The 24,159-nt window shown below is 32.2% G+C and overlaps 1 protein-coding gene across 4 annotated transcripts; it reads left to right on the top strand.

Moving 5' to 3' along the window:
• The first annotated feature begins 197 nt into the window (after nucleotides 1-197).
• On the top strand, nucleotides 198-18,695 carry LOC143052194 (sarcoplasmic calcium-binding proteins I, III, and IV-like). Of its 4 annotated transcripts, none has more exons than XM_076225156.1 (7): nucleotides 198-365; nucleotides 10,701-10,755; nucleotides 11,889-11,941; nucleotides 13,347-13,461; nucleotides 13,752-13,880; nucleotides 15,330-15,442; nucleotides 16,690-18,695. In XM_076225156.1, the coding sequence occupies exons 1-7, from the start codon at nucleotides 201-203 to the stop codon at nucleotides 16,945-16,947; spliced, it is 888 nt and encodes a 295-aa protein (XP_076081271.1). In that variant the 5' UTR covers nucleotides 198-200; the 3' UTR covers nucleotides 16,948-18,695. The 4 variants fall into 4 exon arrangements, with proteins under 4 accessions (XP_076081271.1, XP_076081272.1, XP_076081274.1 ...); XM_076225157.1 differs by lacking the exon at nucleotides 198-365 and adding an exon at nucleotides 5,331-5,428; XM_076225159.1 differs by lacking the exon at nucleotides 198-365 and adding an exon at nucleotides 7,350-7,391.
• Nucleotides 18,696-24,159: the final 5,464 nt, after the last annotated feature.

Below are 24,159 nucleotides of genomic sequence, written 5' to 3'. Positions count from 1 at the left end.
AATACATCACAAATGTACATTATATATTGGACCGTATAAACTCAATTCTAGACACAGTCATTTTCTGCTGAACAAAATGTTGGAGATCAGTTTACAAAAACTATGCAGTGAACGAAGATATTTTTGTAAAGGCAATTCCAAAGTAACGAAAAAAGCAGATGAACAGGAGAAACAATTGAATTTTATTTAAATTCTAGGTGATGTGCTCAATCAACCAACCAGGTATCTCTCATGACAAGAAATTAAAAGGCAATACTGGAACAGCTAAGGATGTTGAAATTGACGAAAACCAGAATGAAGCGCAAGCTATAGATTTAAATTTAAAGTCGAAAAAAGACGACCTCAACTATGTTTATTATTCAGAGGTAAACAGAGTAACTGCTTTCAAATACTGTTCGAAATGTGTATATCATAATATTCTGTACATGTGTCCACTCAGATTCCAAATATCTTTAAAAGTTATTCAACATAATGCACTATGCATAAAATCTTTATTTCCATACATTTTAGACACAGACACGTGACACCTTTGAGTTGCACAAAACTTTCATTCTACTACATTTACACCTACCAGACTTACAAATGCCTTTCTTACACGGACAATGCACAAAACTTTGCCCTCCACTCAATGATAGCTTACGCATATCCCTCTCACACTCGTATCACTCATTGGGACTTCAGTCAAGTTTTTGTTGGGGTTCGTATTGCTTATACTTTAGTTTTCTATGTTTTGTCATGTGTACTATTGTTTGACTGTTTGTCTTTTTCGTTTTAAGCCATGACGTTGTCAGTTTATTTTCGATTTATGAGTTTGACTGACCCTCTGGTATCTTTCGTCCCTATTTTATAGTTGCATTTGCAAGAAATTAAACCTGGTTTCTAGTCAAGTATCGCTTTATTTGTCCAAATAAGTCTTTAATTTCAATTTTATAGCCGCCATGTTCATTCATATTCATCACCACGCCTGCTATGTTTTTCTCATCGGCAGGGCCCATATCAATTGACAGAATAGGTGATTAATCAATTATCATTGTTTCTGTTTCTAACTCAATTGTTTGTGCATTGTTGTCTGCTGAATCATGACCATTCAATTTACCATCAGTTTCAGTGTTTGTGTCCGTCTCTGACATTACTTTGTCAGTTTAAATTTCAGTGTCAGTATTCTGTCTCGGTAAAAGGTTCTTCACTATCAGTATTATTGGATAGAGAACTTGCTTCAAATATTGCTTCTAAGTATTTTTCTGTTTGAATGCCAGGTAAGAATACCGAATAATGTTTATTGACTACATGCTTAACCAAGGTAAGTATCGTTAAATTATTAATTAAATGGTCTTATCGGGGCCTTTTATAGCTGACTATGCGGTATGGGCTTTGCTCATTGTTGAAGGCCGTACGGTGACCTATAGTTGTTAATGTCTGTGTCATTTTGGTCTTTTGTGGATAGTTGTCTCATTGGCAATAATACCACATCTTCTTTTTTATATTAAGGTGGTACCCAACACTTTCACTAACATTAATTTGGCTCGTTTAATTTTACAAAAATATAAAAAATTAAAATAATTTGAACCAAGCGTTTTATCAGAAAAATTACACTGGTTATATAGCAGTTTGACAAACACTAATTTTGATCATTGAGAAGCTTTATATTGCCTTCACAACGCAACGTTATTAAAACGTTTAGCTGATATTACAGAGTTATCTCCCTGTAGTGTTAGGTACCACCTTAACTGTATCAAAAAGGTATCACACTAACATGAATGGACAACAACAACAAATGATAAACATATTATTGAGGATGTGTTGTTATAATAGAATAATTACATTAGATGTGTGTTTCATTATAATATTTTATTCTGATTGGCTAACTGCACATCACGTATTATTAACTGTAACAACAATAAATGATAAAAATATTATTGAGGATGTGTTGTTATAATAGAAACATATTTTTATTTTCAAATTTTGTACATGTTTTAAAAAAACCATTTTTTAGCAATATTTTGTACATGTTATTACATGTACGATGTACTTTTGTACATGTTATAACTTGTATTTTTGCATTGTACAAATAATAACTTATACAAAATTTTTGTACATGTTATTACCAAAATTTGGTACATGTTATAGCCTGTACAAAACCACAACTTGTACACGACATACATATATATATAATTTTTGTGCATTAGTATACCAGTCTAATCTACTATTATATCAATAATAATGAAGTGCAAGTGCATGGTGGACACGTCACTCCTCTGTAATAATTCGATTTTTCTAATAGAATGGGTTTGAGTAGGCATTCGTATTTTCCCGCAAAAAATGTTTTATAATCCATGAGATATCGTTCCATGAGATTGCAACTGTTCTTGAGATATTCTACCGCATTCGTGTGCATTGATATTAATGATTTTGTACTTATATGTATATACATATAACAAAACATTTTAATATTATTAATTTATCTTCCTTAAAAAGTATTTGATGAACATTCGTTGAAGAGATGAATTTATAAAAAGCGACAAGGAATGTTAGTTTGCACTTGATAATGTCTACGTATTCATCATGTTTATAGATCGGTTAAAACCCCAAAACGAATATCACGTATTTGGAAATCTAGGCGATAGCAATACACCAGAATGTCCTCACGTTTATCCGCTGTAAAAAGGGCAGGGTAGAGTTTACAACTGATAAAAATGCAGGACATCATTTTTCATCCTACTCCGGGATCCTCCCCCCCCCATAAAAATCAAATGGTAGCTCCCTGAACGACACGCATACATAATAATTGTATATCAAATACACCATCTCTAATTAAAACATATGATCTATTCTTTGGTTTTGCCCAATATTCTTTATCTTTGTTTTTCCTTTATAGCGTGTATTATAGAATCATAATTTCGTTGTCAGTAACAGTGATATTGTTGGCTTTTTTCAAAACTACCTTTACCCTTTTTTTTATTTGGAAAATATGCGTAATTTTCATCAAATTGGGAATTTTAGAATAAACCATAAATTTGACTGAAACTTTAATTTACAGACCCTATTTCAAGAGTCAAACCCTGCTTTGAAATAAGACCCCTTTTTGTCAGTGATGATATATAAATAGACCCTCAAATCTGCACATATATAGTAATGTTAGGCATGAAAAAAGTATAAATGAGTGTTTTTCAGTTTGAATTTATGCAAAATTACTACTGAAACTGCACTGTTTGGGAAAAAAGTTGTCTTTTTGGGAATAGTTTTAAGCCATTTTTTTCAAATTGGGATTCTTCTCAAGGGGGAAAAGCCTTTATTCTCCATCAATTTAAGGCAAACAATATCACTGAGTAAACCCAATCTAAACCCTTATGTATTTTTTTTCTTCATTTAAACAGATCCGCTTACAATTTGCCTCTTCAATAAAATTTCACTACTAGCATGTTAGTTAAAGTCCTCAGTCCAGTCAAACTGGAAGTACTTAACATTCAATGGCCAATGTCAAGTTATTTTTAATCTGACCTGTATTTAACACTTAGGGCAGTGTGTAAAGGTCAACTTTGACAAAAGAAATATGAAAGTGTTTCAGCCTTTTAAAGAAATCGGAACGTATAAGTACAGTCAATTCAGATATGTATATATATGCGTCCATTATATTACGGCGTTTTTAAAAATGAAAAAAAGTAAGATTAGGTAAGAAGGCATGTTGCCCGAATGAATGTATCTGATTTACACCAAGATATTCTTGTCAATGCAGAATGCAAAATAGTTTCCATAACAAAGAAGGGGGTCTTTTAGCGATTTGGCCACATCTTATTGAAAAGCGTGATACATGTTACTGTAAATGCAGGGTGTACAATTTTATTTAACGACGTCTTGGTTTAAGTCAATATAAAATTCGAAGCGATTTTTTTTCGTTTTTGCAAAGTATATCCTGTTGCAATCAGTTTCGAAAACAAAATCTGAATTCAAAAATTGTTTTTTTAATTCCTTATTGCCAGTTGTATAACCGGAATGTTTGGAGGACTTTGGAGATCGAGATTGCCATTGATATTTTGTTTTCCAATTGGAGAGCAAAGGTCTAATATGGAAAGTATAGACATTTAAATCATACATCAGGCCGCAATATTTCTCTTTTAACGATTGTTTTACATATATGACGATTATTTGTCACATGGAGTCTATATATGACTATACGGTATGTTCATTGTTGAAGGTCATACGCTGGACTATAGTTGTTAACTTTCATGTCGTTTTGTCTATGGCGGAGAGTATAGCAATTGCGAATACCCACATCTTTACCAAAAAAAAAGGGGGCTGATTGTCTAAAAGGGGCACCGCTCCAGTCATGCTTCAGTTATTACCTAAATAATTAGCCATATTTTTTTCCCAAAATGGGGTACTAGACCTTCTGGAATTTCCTCTAAATCCGCCTCTGAGTAGTCTCATGCATCTTCTTATTTTTATATTTAAAAAATAATAAGGGATCTACCATTTGATTTTTATGGGGGGGGGGGGGGGGGGGGCTAGGATGAAATTTGAAAAAAATAGGCAGGACAGGAGTTTTGAGTAAAAAAAAAGGCAGGATGTGACACTTGCAAAAAAAAATAGTCAGGACGAAAATTTAGGTAAAAAAAAGTCAGGATAAACTAAAAAAAAAAAGGCAGGACCGATTAGAGTGAAAAATAAAAAGGCAGGACAGAGATTACAGCTAAAAAAAAATGCAGGACAAAATTTTTCATCCTAGCCCCCCCATAAAAATCAAATGGTAGCTCCCTAATACGAATAATTTTCTAAAATATGTAGATATAGGAAGATGTGATGTGAGTGCCAATGAGACAACTCTCCATCCAAATAACAATTTAAAAAAGTAAACCATTATAGGTCAATATACGGCCTTCAACACGAAGCCTTGGCTCGCACCTAACAACAAGCTATAAAGGGCCCCAAAAATTACTAGTGTAAAACCACGTGCCTTTATTGCTATCAGAGGCGGATTTAGGGGAAAAAATTTGGTTGCTTATTTAGAGAATCACTGAAGCGTGACTGGAGCGGGCCCCCTCTTAGGTCAGTCAGTGGGCCCCTACTTATGAAAATTTCTGGATCCGCCACTGGCTATGATGACCTTCGTTTAATTGTACATGTACTATTGTTAACCATTAACATTTAATTGTCTATTGACCTCGGTAGTAGTTCATCGAAGCGATTATTTGTCCTGTGGCTGTATAGGTCATACAAATAACAAGAGGCTCACAAAGGAGTCAATTTATCACCTTTGCCATATTGGTAGGACCTATTACTTGGCTTTAAATAAAACTTGTGAAAATATATTAATGGCAAACAAACTCCCCCTCTATCGAACCTCTTCGGTTAATAGACGGTGTGTATTTACTAACTTTCAACAAAAACGGAATTGGACAGTTCAAGGAGTTTCATTTCTAATCTCATTAAGGTAATCATGTATATTTATTTAAAATGCAACCACTGTTTATCATTTGTTTTTGTTGTGAATAATTTGTACAAATGGCATCAGAGAGTACTTATTGTCTGTTTCATGACTGTTTTAAATATTTTTAAGTCAAAAGTACAAGACCTATATATGACAATGTTCAAAAACTCAGATTTTCATTCATAAAAAGCAAAACTGTCCTTCAAAAACAGCTTTGGAAAGAAACAAATAAATTACGCGTCTTTTACACTTAACCTACAAACTAATTCATAAACTGATTACATAATATGGCCTTGTACGATGTAATTGCTTTGGAAAAGATAAATAAATATTTGTTTTATGATAGGGCCCCAGCAAATTTATCTTACAATTTTAACTTGATGAAAACAGAAATTAACCGAAAGTTGTCAATTTCACACAATTATCTTAAACAGAAGTTTTAACACCTACAAAAACAATTAATATAAAATGGACAATTGTAATTTTTTCCTATATATATGAAATTGCCGACAGGTACACGTTTAAGTACGAGATTTAAATCTGTTTAGCGTTTGTATGGTCATCTTAATTGACTTGTTAACTTTGAATGTCCCTCTGGTACATGTATCTATCTTTCGACCTGTAGCATCTTCTTCCCTCTGGTATATTCGTCCCGCTGGTATCATCGTCTCTCTAGTATCTTTCGCCCTCTTTTACACTAATCATAGCATTTAGTGAAGCAAAACAGAAACAAACTTACATTTATCATAGTGGACAAACATGTGTTCTCAACATTATGGTGACAGAAAATCAAATTTACGTTTCAACTGAATTTCGCATAAAAAAAAAGCAAAATACCGAAATGTTTTATTTTTTTTTAGAAATTCAGATTTTTTTTTTTAGAAATTCATTTCTGGATCAAACACGTCGCGGTATGAAAGTGTCAATCACACGTTCACATTTTATTTTAAAATTTTAGTGAACCTCATTCTTAGTTGTAAAAAAAGATAAAAGAGAATTACAAAATATAAAAAGGCCGTTAAATTGGTAAGGGATTATCATGATTATATAAACCTAAAAATGATAAAATTTGTTAATACTTTGCCAAAACGTAGTATATATTGTGATATGCTCAGAAATATAATAAAAATGATAGGTTAACGAGCATATTCTCAAGCTACAGATTATGACGAAATGACGCATTTTGTATGGATTATACAGGAAAAACATCATTATGTATTAGAAGCTATTAAACTAAATGACAGGATTGTAAAATAAAATATTGGATGATAGTTTTTAGAAAATGCCAAAAGAAAAAATTGAGTCACCGTACGTTTTTTTTTCGACTAAAAGATAAAACAGGAAAACCTCATGTAGATTCCTTCCGAAAATACACTATTTCAGAGTTACCTCCCTTAAAATACTAATTTGAAACATAAAATCAAGCAAAAATAATCAATGCTTGTAATACATTAATGTCTATAAATTAAAATCTTTGGTTCTTTTTAATGAAAAATCACATGCGTTAACTGAATTTGTTATCAGATTTTGCTAATTTGATTAACAAATATAACCTTAGGTTCTCTGTTATATATATACAATCCAAGATGGCGAAATCAATCTATGCCTCCTCCCGAATCTGAAGTATTGCAACTTCACATGCAAGATATTTCTATACATATGTTCCTGTACAAATGAAATAAGTAACTTTTATTGATGTCTATTTAAAGTATTTTTCTATTTAAAAAAAAATGATAGGATGCATATCTGAGGTTCAAAAGTGCTTTGTATACTTTATGTTTAAAAAGTTCAAAGTCACTCTGTTAAAGTACAAGTAGTTTTTCATTTACGTTTTGTTAATGTATAAAATCACGCACTAAGAACGATAACTCTAAATTATTATATAACTTCAACCTTGACTGAAACAGATACTAAAGTACTAAAGTAAATTTAGGTGAAGGCCGGATAATCCATTACTTGATAGGTGGTAAGTTAGTTTATATATTCTCTCATATATGTTATATATTTAATAAAAAGAAATATCATATAAGACCTTTTGACGGAGGAGATAGTTCATCATTGTCACTATAAATGTCTATAATTAACATTTTTATGCATTTGTAGTATCGGTGTTAAATATTGATTTATTATACATTTCACTTTGTGTATATAGCTTGCTTTTATAACATGGACTGTCGGTGAACCTTTCAGTAAATTTAAACCACATGTCTTCACAATACACAATTGTTTTTTTTTCTTTATGTTTCCGATTCGCATGACATTTGTATTTCAGACAACTTCAAGATTTGCTCAATTGTTATCTAAATTGATTTTTGCGTCAAATTTGTGACCTTTTTATAAATTTTTCCTCAACTGACCTGTATCGGTTACTATATTTGTCCTTTTTTTTTTATTGTAGTTAAATCCAGTTTATTCTTACTTTTGCTGCTTTTTAAATGCTATATGTCAGATATAAGAAATCAATTCAGGAATAGGTGAAATGCGTGAATAAACCAGGGATAAAATCGGATTATTTGTAAAAAAAAAATCGCAAAGTTTATTAATTTCAGGTAAATATTCATCAAGTTGCCATCTGTTTTTTTTTTTATATATCAATATCCGATTTGCATGTACTTTTTATTAGCAGAAATTACATAAACGTCCAGCAATTTGAATTTATTATATTTTTTTTTTGTTTTTTATAATTTCTATTAAACATGGCAGTCTTTAAAAAATTGTCCTGTATCTTCATTCTGTTTAAAAAAAACTTATATTACTTTTTGAAAATTAATTATATACTTTGTTTATATACTTCCTCGTTTATAAAAAAATAATCTTAGTCCATGTTGTCATTGAATGAATTCATATAGGGGTCAAGGCAGTAAATCATTCATGTGAACAACAAAGTATTTACAACATGTCGGAAATTGACAACTGCTTGATCAGCAGAATTAACTTTGACCGACATGTACCGTATTTGGACACAATGCTGGACTGCTGTTTTTTTTATATGAGTGTTTACAGAATTGAGTGGATAAAAAAAATAGGATACTGAAAAATCTATGAACATATAAACCAAAAAGAATAATTGGATGCTAAACAATTAAGAATAGATAATAAAGGGAGGGGGAGGGTATAGAATAAACAGAAATGGTCTCAACATAGAAAAACAATGGAAATGGTGGACCTGTTTATTCAAACCCTAATTCTCTGTAATAGATGGTTTGTCATGTGTACCTTTTATCTGGCTGAATTACATGCTACATGTCTGTTTGTGAGTTATCAAAAGAATGTACTTCTAAACCTGTGTAATTATCTATCAGACTGGAATTTTAATTGTTACAGTCGGACTACTAAAATGTGTTGGTTGACCGGTTCCCATATTAAAAGAGGCTCTTAAAAGAGGCTATGCGATAATAGTAATGAGCCCAGACGTAAGCAGAGATATTTTTTTTATCGATTGATGCTAAAAAAAATCCAAAATTAGAAGACATTGGTAATGTTCGGAAAATAAGAACACAGGATAACATATGTATAAACTACTGGTATCGTAATCATGGTAATGTAGTATAGATAAAAGCAAAACATATTTAAAGAGTACAAAAAGGTTGAAATTACCAGAGAACTATAATACACTATATGTCTCTGAAATTACTTTTAAAAAATTACAACATAATTTGAGGTAAGGAAAAGGGGGTCCATACTCCTGTGCTTTAAGTTTGCCTGTGCTTAATCCTTCAATCAGAAGCAATATTTAGAAGGAAGCAGTCTATCCAAGTTAAACACAAGTTGAAAGCCGATCGGTGACCTATAATTGTTACATTCTGCGTCATTAGGACTCTTGTGGAGAGTTCTCTCATATTGACAATTATACCGTATCTTCTTTTATGTATAATAAAAAGAACTGAACATTGAAGTAGTTAATACATATAAAGTACGCAAATACACCGTTTGCGAATTCACAAAATTACGATTTAACTTTTGTTATATAATTACACTATGTATGACCCAGTATATATTTCTACTAAAATTTAAATTATAAATAATGATAAATGTTGAAAGTATACATTTAGCTTTAAGGCAAACATTCTTATCAAACACACTCTATATAAATAACAATATTATATCTACTGTACTCTGATATTTAAAGGAACGGAGATTATTCTTTTCAAAGTTGTAAATACAAAAATACGGTCAGTTCAAAAATAGCATTGAGTTGTATTCTCCGTTTCAAGATTAAAGGCGCGAAAATTGTACTTTTATTTTCTATATTAAAACTGATTATATTGCCTTAAATTATTTTCAAGTGTTTCTGACAAATGATGTCAAACTCGATATAACTATAACATCATTCTGGTAAATATTGTGTTGTAAAATTATGCCCTTTATGGGTTCTTGATTAGATTAATAAAATTCTTATCTTATCTTATCTTCTTATTCGAACTAACAATATCAGTGCCGGTAAATATAATTACGAACACTACCTTTTGATTAAATCGCATAATCATAAATGTAAACCATTTAGTAATATATATTATGTATATAGTGGCCAATAATAAATTAGCAGTGCTATTTTCAAACGCGCTGTAGCATTGGAAACCTTAAATATCCTACATACAGCATGCCAGGATAATAAAATGCATGTATGTATTAGTATATATTTGTTTAGGGGCCAGCTGAAGGACGCCTCCGGGTGCAGGAATTTCTCGCTACATTGAAGACCTGTTGGTGACCTTCTGCTGTTGTTTTTTTCTATGGTCGGGTTGTTGTCTCTTTGGCACATTCCCCATTTCCATTCTCAATTTTATATTACATGTATTATTGTGCATGCTATTTTGTTTTCGCAAAGTAAACCTGAACTTTGCCAATTTTTCAAGAAGGCCTTGTACTTTTTATAGACACATAAAACCCTAGATTGTGAAGTCAACGTTACTTCAAAGACGTAATTTCATATACAATATGATTTTGGCTACTTCAAACATGAAAGTATTATGTTTTTATTTTTACTTATTGATTCAATATTTTCTTAAGTTTTCAGCGAAATCAATCAACGTACGCGGTCGCGATACTGGAACGAGTTTTTATATTTTTGGTCTAAACGAAGTTACCTAGGTAACGCTCAGTTTCTTAGGCTTTTGTGGATAGCCTAAGATCCTTGCTTCCTGCTAAACAGAAGTACTAGATTGGGTCAGGATGTCATGCTCAGTAACATGGACCCCGCGTTGGAATGTGTTTGTATTCATTTATTTGGATGTTTGGAGGTATGAAATGATAGACCTTGCTTTTCTATTTTCAGAATATGCTGTCTCCATTTCAAAAAGAAAAGTTGGAATTTTACTTCAGATTCTTCGGTAAGATTTTCATTGTAGTGTTTTTAGGGAGCTACCATTTGATTTTTATGGGGGGGGGGGGATGAAAAATTTTGTCCTGCATTTTTTTTTAGCTGTAATCTCTGTCCTGCCTTTTTATTTTTCACTCTGTTCGGTCCTGTCTTTTTTTTTTTTAGTTTATCCTGACTTTTTTTTTACCTAAATTGTCGTCCTGACTTTTTTTTTGCAAGTGTCTCATCCTGCCTTTTTTTTTACTCAAAATTCCTGTCCTGCCTATTTTTTTCAAATTTCATCCTAGCCCCCCCCCCCCCCCCCCCCATAAAATTCAAATGGTAGCTCCCTTAGACAATATCAAAATCAATTAAACAAAGGAAAGCACAGTAATTAAAGTCGCCACGTCGAACTGTTAACAGTTAAGACCTTTAGACATGATAGATATTTGATGTTTTCCTATATTACTTCAGAATAGAAAAATAGTAGTTGGGCGCAGATTATTCATAATAAGAATCCTCTGGAACCTGTACCTCAGATTTTTTTAAATTTCATTGTTCAGCAAAATAAATATATGTAAATGTGTCGTTTTTGGGGTTTTGCTTTTTTTCTTGTTGTTTTTGTTTGTTTGTTTTTTTGTAAAGAAAGGGGGTGTACATGTTTTAATGTATATCTGCGTATTACAAAATTCGCTTAGGATTGCCTATAGTGCGAGATTGTTAAGTGGCATAGGATATAATTCTTTTTATTTTCATAGTTTCATCATTAATTTGATGTCTGGTGTTCCAATTGGAAGCTTTTGTCAAATATTAGTCAGATGTATCCTTATTTTTATTAGTCGAACTTTTTCGTTTCCTCATTCCAAAGTCACACTCAAATGCATCTACTTTACTAGTCTAAAAAATTATGGCGTCTTGAAAAGCTATTTTAATTTTGTCGAAGAACTTTTTTTTTTAAATAGCCTTTCAAGGCGTCATATGTAATTATTTGGACTACTGTTTTACCAATCCTTAGTATCTCTGTATCGTTTATCTCCTTTGTAGGAGAACCATTAATTTGGATGAAAAACTTGTGATCTGCATTAATCAATGTATTACAAGTGTAGAATGATGACAGTATGAAAATTATTTAAAAATGAATTTGGATTTTTCTTTATTTTGTAGATACAAAGGGAAATAACTTTCTGGAATATAATAATATCGGTGAATTTGGAGAGGTAAGTGTTTACATATAGCAGCTAATTATAGTAAGACGTGAAGAGGTCCAGTTTCTACTATAGTGAGGGTCTGGATGGGTTTCTTTATTATTATCTTCGAATAGACAATTTCGCTCAATTCTTTATCTGTTTTGCTCAGTATTCTCTATTCTTTACATTAATAAAACCCTAAAATTTAATTCATTTTCTTTAAATTCGGGATCTCGAGCCCATGATTTCATGTTTTTAACACGGGATTTTGCCACCCCCTCTCTTTATTTATTGGCCTTTATTCAACACCTTTTGGTCATTATTCTCTATTCTGTTTACCTAATCTAGACCATCATAATCAGTTTGTCAGACTGACATGACTAGGATATAGCCGAGTGAGGTGTTAACTTGCAGTTCATAATCTACAGGGATGGATCAAGCGATTTAAAAAGAGATGGGGTATTCAACCTCATATGTACTAATTTAAAGGCACTGACTGAAAAACTAGAGGCTCTCAAGGGCCTGTGTCGCTCACCTGTATTTACTGATGCTTTGGAAATCTTGTAAAATAAGGTTAAAATCATAATTTATAGTTTTTGTTATTATTAGATGCTATGATTATATCTATGAGTAAGCAAATAACAAAATTTGCTCTAAATGCTTCAGTTTCAGAGATATAAACCCAAAATTGCATTTTTCCCTATTTACTAATTTTAGTCATGTCGACCATCTTGATTCCTAGGCAGGGTCATCTAGATACCCCCCTAATGATGATTATATGGATAAGTTTTGTGAAATTTGTCTTAGGAGTTTCATCAGAGAAGATTTTTGTAAAAGATTACAAAAATTTACGAAAATTTGTTAAAAATTTACTATAAAGGGCAATAACTCCTTAAGAGGTCAGCTGACCATTTTAGTCATGTCGACTTATTTGTAGACATTACTTTGCTGAATATTATTGCTGTTTACAGTTTATCTCTATAATTATATTCAAGATAATAACCAAAAACTGAAAAATTTCCTTAAAATTACCAATTTGGGGATGTCGTCTAGCAACCCAACAACGGGCTGTCCGATTTGACTGACAATTTTGGGAATTTTTGAAGAAGAAAAAAATATGGTTTTATGAATTCAATCTACTTAGTTACATGCCTCAAAGACATATGCTATACCAGTTTATAAAGCCTTATATGTCAGTATGTGTATATATACAGGTAATTTGAAATTTGTAATTTTGTTGAACACTTAATTTCTTGATTTTCCTGAACCCATGAAATCCACAAACGAATTCGGCGGTACCACGATTTCCTAAGGAGTACAAGAACTTATTAATATCCAAAGGACAAATTTTGTATCCTTCTATGATATTCAATACAGTGTTTGTTCCTTGAAAAATTATTATATACTGTGTAAATTTTAATCTTTAATTTTTCAGAAAATATTCAAATTTACAAAATGGTCACCAACATCAACTGCAGCTCAGGAATTTGGAGAAGTTCATGAGACATTCTACGAAGTATTAAAAGAAAAGGCTGGAGAATATTATGATGGTAGGTGATATACTACATATATACATTTGGGATGTTGACAGGGTTTACAGAATAGAGAAAGGGCAAAATATGCAGAAAAAAAAGGAAGGAAAAAGAGGAAAAAAAGGTCAAAATAAAGAAAAGGCATAACAGATACTAAAATATAATGAATAGAGAATAACAGCGAATATTTATAAAGAATAGAGAAAAATGGCATCCGAAGGCTGTTATTTGAATGATACCATTAAAAAGTGTGGCCTTATGTTACAGCTTCCTACTTTTGTTTTACATATTATTTTCCTCTTCTGCAGATAAGGTAACCCTGTCAGAATGGTTGGCGTTATGGGAAGCTATCATACCAGGTTGTATGAGTATGATGAACTGTCCAATATGGCTGCGACTTCTACCACGATCTCTCTTTAGAATCATTGACAGAAAAGGTATGTACCAATATCCTATTACTGTAATTGAATACATTTTGACAATAAAAAGAAAAAGACAAAAATACCGAACTTCAAGAAAAAATCAAAACGGAAATACCATTTTCAAATGGCAAAATCTTTATCAAACATATCAAACGAATGGATAACAACTGTAATGTTCTTGACTTGGTACAGGCATTTTCTTACGCAGAAAAGGGTCGATTAAACCTAGTTTTATAGCTAGCGAAACCTCTCACTTTTATGACAGTCGCATAAAATTCCATTATATTGACAACCATGTGTGGACAAAACAAACAGACACAATATGTTTCCCATACTTTTGACATCTACACCAGTACCTTTTGATATCTAGACCAGGTCAGTGGTATAGCAAGGCCATTTTTAAGTTTAAGCACACACCTAGGCAAGTGATCTGAAGGCCCTTCCAGCGTTCTGAGGACAGAAGACCTAAGAGTAGGAGGGCGAAATCCCCGAAAGCTCACACTTTATCTTGAAAAAGTTAACATTTCTGTAATTTAATATTCACCAATAGCAACATGCTTTGTCGATTGAGAACAATTCTTAACTACTTAAGAGATGATTTCAGCTTCCCCATTTATATGTAGATACATCCAAGTAGAACCTACAAATGCAGTATGTATCTCCCAACTGCAGATCCTATTTAGATCTACAGCAGTACCTTTCGATATATTTACCATATGTCCTATTGATATTTATACCAGAATCAATTGACATCTATCCCGAGTCTGATCCTATTGATATTTATACCAGAATCAATTGACATCTATCCCGAGTCTGATCCTATTGATATTTATACCAGAATCAATTGACATCTATCTACCGAGTCTGATCCTATTGATATTTATACCAGAATCAATTGAAATCTATACCGAGTCTGATCCTATTGATATTTATACCAGAATCAATTGACATCTATACCGAGTCTGATCCTATTGATATCTTTACCAGAACCTTTTGAAATCTACATTGATATATCTATTTAAATGTATAATCCGATAACAGTATATCAGTTACTTGTGAAATAGAAATATCGTTCTGCCCTACTTTGGGGAATATTTTTTTCGATCTGTTCGTCCGTTCTTCCGTCTGTTTGTTTGTACTTTCATTTGTCTGTCCTGCTTTATGTAAAAGTTTTTGTTCAAGGCAGTTTTTTATGAAGTTGAAATCCAATCAACTTAAAACTCAGTACACATGTTCCCTTTGATATGATCTTAAAAATGTTTTGGTAAAGGTAGTTTTTTATGAAGTTGAAGTACAATCAACTTGAACTTAGCATACACGTCCCTTTGATTATAATGATCTTTCAAAAGTTAATGCCTTATTAGAGTTTTTACACAAATTTAACGGTCAACTGAACATATAAAATGATAGTACGAATGGGGCATCCGTGTATTATGGATACATTCTTGTTTTGTGTATTTACAGAAGACAATGTAATTGATGAAGAAGAATTGTGTGACTTCTACATTGAGCTTGTCAATTTACAACCAGAAGAGGCAAAGAAAATAGCGAAGAAAGGTTATGAAGAAATGACAGATGTAAGTTAATATTGAAGAAACAAGATTATTCTAGACCCTCATTACTAATATGAAAAAACAATAATATGCAAGGCTGTTCTTACAGGAGGGTGTTATTGGGATTTATTGAATAAAAAGTAAGAGACAAACAGAGCAGAATAAAGATAAAAACAAATTTTAAAAAATACGCAAAAGTAGTTAAAAGTAAAATAGCAAAAATACTGAACTGCAAAGAAAATTCATATCGGAAAGTCCTGTATCAAATGGCAAAATAAAAAGATCATCCAAGAGGATATTCCGTGGAACAGTTTTACATACAAATCAAATGCTACAGTGTTCCTTATAGCGAATCTCCGGCGCAGAGATCACATATCCGTTCCGTTCAATACTTTGTAACACTACACTCAGTGCAGTATTGCAAAGCATTTATGGAATGGATAAGAACTCTGCGCCGGAGATTGCCTTATAGCAGAAGAGGGAGGACCTTGTTTATCTGGGCGATATCATATGATAGCCAGCTTGTTCTTTGTATTATATGTATTCTGAAAATTGAGAAAGGAAATGGGGAAGGTGTCAAAGAGACAATAACCCGACCAAAGAGCAGAAAACAGCCGCTTTTAGAATTGCAGAGTCTGCTATGGATATAAGAACTTTATATATAATTGTTTAATATAATGTGGATATTTTAGTGCAGAAAAAGAGAATGGTCACATATGATGACATCATTAACATGTTGAATTTACGTATTAGACCTAAAATACTATTTCAGGTATAGTTTTTGTTTCCTCTCAATCAAATATAAGGGCATATGTTGTCACTGTCAATGTCCTTGTATTATTTGTAGTTACAATTTGGAGTTTAGTATGGTGTTCATTATCACTGAACTAGTATATATATATTTGTTTAGGGGCCAACTGAAGGACGCCTCCGGGTGCGGGAATTTCTTGCTACATTGAAGACATGTTGGTGACCTTCTGCTGTTGTCTTTTCTATGGTCGGGTTGTTGTCTCTTTGACACATTCCCCATTTCCATTCTCAATTTTATTACTTTTTTTCCTTGCCTAAGCTTAAAGTTGCTTGAAAAGTTATATGTATGTACTGTAGCTAAAAATTTTTAAGAGTGAGCGGGTTGCTGATTGTAACACCAGCAAAAGACAGACAAAATCCTAAATAAATAGTTGCAATTCAAAGAGAAAGTCAATTTTAATATGACTTATTTGTTTTCAAATGGCTATTGGCCTGTACTTATTATAACTTTACACTTTCAGTATGGACGATATCCATTAAACTTAGAAGGATATGAACAGATCTTTTCTAATTTCTTATTCGGGAGAACACCCTACGGACCAGGAAGATATATATTTGGTTGTTTCGAACATAGAGTGGAGAGCACAAAATTCAAGCTTATTCAAAATGCACCAGACATGGAGGAAAAGGCTAAACAAAGACAAGACAGTGGTAGGGCAGGGATGGGACATACAGGGACAAGACGACCAAGCTTGACCAAGAAAAAATCTCAAAAATGATATTGCGCTATTAGAAAATGATGAATTTGTATGGTTTAAGGGGTAATAGAAATGTGATGATAATTTTGAGATCACCTGGCGTAAGGGCCAACATGTTATATTTTTACACCATATCTCAATTGATAATGTTGTATAGTGAAACCTGAACTACTTGAACCAGATGAGCAATGCAGATTATACTGTAAGACATATATATCATAGCAAAAAAGATTTACCCACATGCATGTCATATATTCTATTGATACAGTGATTTTCTGCTAAAAAATAAACAATTGGCCAAATACATGCAAGTTGTATTAACATGATTAAGATTAGACAAATAAAAAATATCAAGTAATGCACTAAAACAGACGTTTGCCCTCTGTTTTACACATAGACATTGCACATGACATATGTCATTGTAAGATGTGTTCTAATTTGTATACAAGTCGTTGATCTTTTTCAGACTTCATTTTGTATTTGTTTTCAAGTTGATATGGAAGAGTTGTGATCTGTATTATTTGTTTAAGATATCATGCCTCAGTAGTTATATGTTCACATGTTGAATGGAGCTGTAATTTGATAATAAAAGTTAAAAAAAATATTGTTAAACAAGTAGTATAGATATACCATTTAAATGTATTTTGTTTTTGGAAGATCACAGAAGAACAAGACTTTCTTCGAAACGGAAATGAAAGGACTATTTATTGGAATGCGTTAATTGGTAAATGTTTTCTTTGTCGGCTTTTGAAATATAGTAAATTAAGGAGGTACCCAACACTTTAACTAAAATTAATTTGGCTCGTTTAATTTTCTTGAAATTTTGACAAAGTACTTACTTTGACCCTTTGACAAAAATAAAAAAAATTAAAAAATTTGAACCAACCGTTTTATCAGAAAAAATACACTGGTTATATAGCAGTTTGACAAACAATTACTTTTATCATTGACAAGCTTATTATTCCCTTAACAACACAACGTAATTAAAACGTTTAGCTGACCATACAGAGTTATCTCCCAATAGTGTTAGGTACCACCTTAATATAGCTTAAAAGTGTATCCCCAATTCAACTATAGATTAAAGAAAGTCATAAAAAATTCATTCAATTTATTTAATTTCATTGAAAGCAATTTAAATTGGATGATATATTTTTACTGCTTTTGACAAAAACAAATATTTGGTTGCTTTTTTAAGGATAATATGGCATTATGCATTTAATTACAACAAATTTAATTAAGAATTTTATATCTTTTACAAAATGTGGAGATTTGAATTTCAAAAATATAAATGATTGACATATCTGGTAAAAAGCAATATAAATATAATATTCAATATAAAAATATTTATTTATAGAAACTACTTTTTTGTACAAAGGTTTTACAGTTTAACACGTCTACCTCAACTTCAGACAAGGAACTAATCTCCTGTGATGCAGTACATGGGAATAATACCTGAAATTTTCTGTTGTTCTCAGACTGTATCTATACACATATTTCGAGTTCTGTAGCATTGCACTGAGTAACCTTTTTTTTTTTTGCTTACAGACCTATAATGATATTTGCAAAACCATTTCTTTTGATCTATGAAGGCATTTTTTTCTATCATGACACTACAAATCATACGGAAATTCTTTATTTCAAATGCAACAGAACTCGAGATTGGTGTATTTTTTGAAGTAACATTTCAAAACTTTTTCAATATATTTGTGTTTGTTTTTGTTATATATCTATATAAATTTGTATATGCATATAAACGTTACATTATATTATTTGTTTGTTAGCCTTTCTTTAGATATAATTTCAAAAGTCAATTTCAAAACTGTAATACAAAGTAGGTTATCCTCTTGTTAATATGGGAATATTTTTAATATGCAAAAAAGTATGCAAGGGTAAATTTATTTTTAGAGGTAATTTCCTAATGTTTGTAGATTTAAGAATTTGGTTGGCTTGCAAGCTTGCATGTTTGTATAAATGTTTGCAATTAAGATTGACATGTGCAAACAATATAAAAAGGCACAGTCAAACCAGTATACATTACATTCAGATTTGAATTGACATTATCGAATAATTAAATTTAAAACTATCAACAGGTTTAACTCCGCCTACTTATATTGTTTGCAGAAGTCAGTCTAAGTTACAATGCTTGAGTAAACGTCTGTACAAACACAAACAAACAAAGCAAGCAAGCCAACAAAATTTTAATCTACAAGCATAAAAAAATTAGCTCTAACAAAAAACACTTTATTTCTTTATATAATTCAGTTTGATTGCAAATATATTTGAATCAAAATATGTTACAAAGTGAATAAATATACCGTTGAAAGTTGGAATCGGAATATGAGTTTTGGGAAAGGACCACTCATTTGGTTTAGCATTTATAGTCGTTTTGTTTTGACAAATCAGAATTTGTTTCTGTTATACGTTTATTACGTTTATTAAACTAGTTAATTGTCGGTGTTTATGCAATTTTGTCTATAGATAAAATTTAATAATAAAAAAAAACAAAAAAAAAACGCGTGCACAACAAGAAATTACATGATGGATAAGATGACAATTTAGACAACCATTTTTGAGAGGAGTGACTAACATTTTGCTAGATATGTTAACTTAATTTCGATTCTGTAGATAAAAAAAGAAACCCGAATCCCACCAAAAACACATTCCGGATCTCAGGTGCTCCTGAAGGTGTCATACCACCAATTACTCCCTCAAATTTAGAACGTATGTGAAAGTAGGCCTACTCGGACAAAAAAAAGTGCATTTGATGTCATTGTTCACCTAAACTAACTAACAAATTTGCAGAAATGAAAGTTTTGTTGAAAGAGAAATATATTAAGACCATTTTGAGCCAAAATTTACCTGTCTATGAGTTTGCATTAAAAATTGAGGATTAATGCGCTCCATAGTATACTAATTTAAGATTTCCAGAAAACCAGGGGTTATTTTTAGTGGTACCTCCTTTCGGAAGCTCTCTGCTTTCTTATATGATTTTGAATGTATGTTGAAAATTGGCATGCAGAAAGGTGACACCTGTACAATTCAGGATATACCTAGTTTCTATGAAGTTAAACTTAAGGTAAAATATTTAGAAAGCTGTGAAAATTGCAAAATTTGGTTGAACAGATAGGGACTTTTAATTGGTGGTATGACACCTGAATGGTAAGCAGTTCTACAGGTGACACTTGCTCTATTGCTCATGCTACAAGTACATATTTGGTGATAAGTCTCATTAGTCTACGCCAAAAAATGACAATTTATTCATATGTATATTCGGTTGAAACATGGAAGTATTATATTGACAGGAACTACAACGATTTATTAGCACTTATTTATAACCCGGGGAGCTCTGTAGAAAAGATATGGAAACTGACTAGTTAGTATGTTATCGTTAATAGCCCTTTGTGACCATGTGCGATGCCGCCGTCCTAAACTGACCAGACATACTTCTTATCATCACGTGGTTTTTATTGCGAAAGGTTATCTCTAATACCTGTCGGAAAACCCCTTTGTTTATTTCAATCTCGTCTGTGGTCTTTCAGAATTATTCAATTTTTCAAAACAAATCGACTGATGTACAAAACAAGAAAATCGGGCGAGAACTTTGAATACTACAACGTTTTGAAATGGTGAGTGACAATATTTCATTAGTTTGTGGGTTAAGTTTAAATCGTAATTAAGGTGTGTTCCGGTTACCGCCGGTTAAAAATAAATATATTTGATAAAAATAAATACTGTGAAGTTTCGAGGAATCTATATAGTTAAGGTACTGGATAATCCTGGAAAGTAGAAATTTCCAGTTTAAAATACGAAAATTAATCGAACAAGTACCAACATCAACAAAATACAGCAGAAGAAAACAGAGATCTCACTTCGTTGTATAGCTATTTATATAATGTTGGTTAATATCTTTTTAATTGTGAATATAAAAACTTCATGTCTACCCGCAATTGAAAGACCTTTCCGATCATATAAAGCCATGGTCAGTATTTTATCATTTGAACATGTATGACTATGCCAATACTAGCCAAGATTTAAAAAAAGTCTTATGACGTACCCGAGTATTGTTTTTTCACAAGGACAAATCTTAAAGTTATCAACTTCTACTGTAAATCTAATACTTTATATATTCACTTAAAAAACAAGGTTTAATGTCTATATCAAAAACGTAAACTGAAACTGTTTTACAGTGCACTTAACATATACATGTCCAGAGCTCCAGATAAGCTGCGTATTTGCGTGATCACGCAATAGAAATAATAAAAAACCCAATGCAATTACCCATTGCAGGGTTCAATAACCCAATTAATTCAAAGGAAAACCCAATTATATGCCAAAACCATGAGTTCTCAACCCTTTTATTGGTTACCGTTTGCGTTATTTACCCTTATCTGTTTACAGTCGTCGCGTAAATCTATTTTTATAATATTTATAATTGGAAATTTCCTTTCGTTCTAAAAATAGATCCCTGCATCAAGCCGCTAAAATGGGTTCTGTTGAAGTTTTCGCTTGCTCAATAGGTACACGTGTTTTTGAAAACATTTCGATCTTCTCGGCGTTTATCCAATTAGCGTGTGTCATGTAGTCATATTTTTTCGCATTGCTTGGAATTTATCATAACATACATTGAATTAAAACGAAAGTGAATGTCCGGTAAAAATATTGAATAGAAGCATGTTTTCTGCTTCTTTTGAAAAGCTGAGGGAAAGTGATGATGATAACAAGACTAGGAAGCGTCCATCGAACGCACAGGCGTGTGTGCGTACCTTAACGAGAACATTGCTAATAAACACGGGGTTTCGCCAAAAACGAAATCAGTTGGAAAAAATGAAATGGCCAAATCAATTATGACATGATAAAGCATCAGAAACCAAAAGTTCTAAAAAAAGACAACTAAACCCAGATTTATGTAAATTGAATAAAACAAAAACATTCAAGTATAATTAGAGTTTATATTCTATTTTTTTTTCATTTTACGGTTAATTAATGAATACACACACAGGCACTGGTCTCAGAATTTATTATATAAAGGTATAAGACGAGTGCCTGTGAATACACATATCCGTTTTTGTGAGAAAATACAAAACTGGCTGAAGGTTTGAAACGGGACACAAATTAAAACTATAATTGCTCCTCAGTGAATAAACCAAATAAAACAGCTAGCAAATAACCATAACCCTAACCCTAAACCAAATAAAACAGCTAAACAAAGAAAGAAACATACAACATGACATATTTAAGATGGAAAAAAATCTGGGGTCGATATTGCCTAAATATTCAATATTGTGTTGATGAAAAAACCCAATACATTAAGGAGCTTGGTGGTGAAAAACCCAATTTGGTATTAACTTGAGGGGTGAATTGGAATTGATAATGCAATTAAAAAACTTTATCACCCAATTATATAAGAAAATGGTGGGTAAAAACCCCAATTTGTGAATTCTTATCTGGAGCTCTGCATGTCCATGAAATCAGAATTCAGGGATGTATATTTGGCAGTCAGGATATTTCATATATAATTATATACGATGATCCATTAAAAACGAACATTTCAATTCTTTTTGATGAAGTTAAAGTAAAATCTGGACTTGTATACTGCTCTGAGACTGGAAGGCTGATCGGATTTTGTGATTTGGGGTCAATAAACAATGCCATTTATAATTTTTGTATAAGCGAAACATCCGAGCCAGATATTGCCACACACATTTTGGCTATTATGATACGAGGCATATTTTCTCGGTTGGAATTAATGATTGTATGTCTCGTTCACATTCATCTATACACGTGTGTATAAACTGTTTCCTTAGGATTTATGACAACATCCGCTTTCTTCGTGTATTTCCGTACCCCGGAAACAACCGACACATGACTTTATCGCAATGTGCCACACGCTGGTGTATTAATATAGTGCCATGTTTCAAGTTAATTAACATGTCATTAAATGGTACGCGGCATCGCAGATGAACCGTTTGAAGTCGGGTCGTAGTAGTTCCTGTCAATATAATACTTCTATGGTTGAAAGGATTGCCAAATATAAATGTACAATACGAAAATTCCTTCGAAATGCGATGCACCCCTCGAGAGCTGCAAGGGTACAGTGGAATCCGTTTACACTCCCTATAAGGATTAATGGAGATGCGTCACTGACTTTTATACAATCCATCACCACAGACAACTCCAACCCAACACCAAGGGAGTGTTAGGACACCGAGAAGTTTGTTATTATGTTGGAGGAGACCGAAGTACTCGGAAGAGAAACCGTGATTGGGCTTCTCGGCTGAAATAGACAAACCGAAGAGATATCTACAGATTGATCTCCAGGTCAAAACCGGAGTCAACTTTGAACAACCGAGTCTCCCAAAACAATTTAGTTTAATAAACAGGTGTGGGTACACAGGGACTCGGTTAGCAGATTAAAATTTTGTAAATCAATGTTTTTAATTTATTTTTTATTATTTCCTGTCTATTTGCATTACTTTATTAACGTATTTAACGTTGCCATCACTATTTCTTTGTTTTCTGGCAATGTGCAGTTTATTATCCATATCCGTATACTGAAAAAACCTAAAGGGATCTAAGTCGCCATCTTGAATTGCCTTCCCTACTTTAGATAAAAAATAATTAAAAATATTAATAAATTACTATATACCTCACAACAGCCCTCATTTTCTTCCAAAATTATTCTTCTATCACATGCATATTTTGATTTGTGGATTAACAGAACCCTTACGCAGCTTCAGTTGCATTCGTGTCAGAATATTCAAATTTCCCGGCGAAAGCAACGTAACTGGCAAACATGTCGTTTTCAGTGAGATAGACGAAATGGGAGATAACTCTTGTCATTCGGAAACTTCCGGGTTGATGCGTTTACTACAACGATAACTCCTTATAAACAGACGAATGCTGTCCCCTAACTTGATACCTACGCCACACCAAGATATCCTTCATATAAATTAAATGTCAAACAAAAATGTCTTTGAACAGTCAGTGCATGTGTTGTTTCAATATCAGATTATCCTCCTATCCTTCCGCCCATTGAAAATATGAAATGGTTGTCCCCAAACTATCGGGTTTTATTTCCATAAAGGAATGCGACTTTCTGACATCGTCCTGCTATTTTTCAAATCATAGATTTATGCAGTACAACACTTATATAATCAGAGGCGTATTTATGGTAAAAAGGGGCCTTCTGAATGAACTTAATACATGCATGTATGATAAATAAATAGACTTTTT

Source organism: Mytilus galloprovincialis, chromosome 11 (assembly GCF_965363235.1).
Source record: "Mytilus galloprovincialis chromosome 11, xbMytGall1.hap1.1, whole genome shotgun sequence".
Lineage (NCBI taxonomy): Eukaryota > Metazoa > Mollusca > Bivalvia > Mytilida > Mytilidae > Mytilus > Mytilus galloprovincialis.
This window is presented reverse-complemented; position numbering and strand designations above follow the sequence as displayed.

What these genes read in the sequence shown, in the direction of transcription:
- LOC143052194 (XM_076225156.1), top strand. Translation starts at nt 201, where the DNA reads ATGTGCTCAATCAACCAACCAGGTATCTCTCATGACAAGAAATTAAAA. An exon ending in ATTTTACTTCAGATTCTTCG is followed by an intron (nt 10,756 to 11,888) that starts GTAAGATTTTCA and finishes TTTATTTTGTAG; the next exon opens with ATACAAAGGGAAATAACTTT. An exon ending in GGCTGGAGAATATTATGATG is followed by an intron (nt 13,462 to 13,751) that starts GTAGGTGATATA and finishes CCTCTTCTGCAG; the next exon opens with ATAAGGTAACCCTGTCAGAA.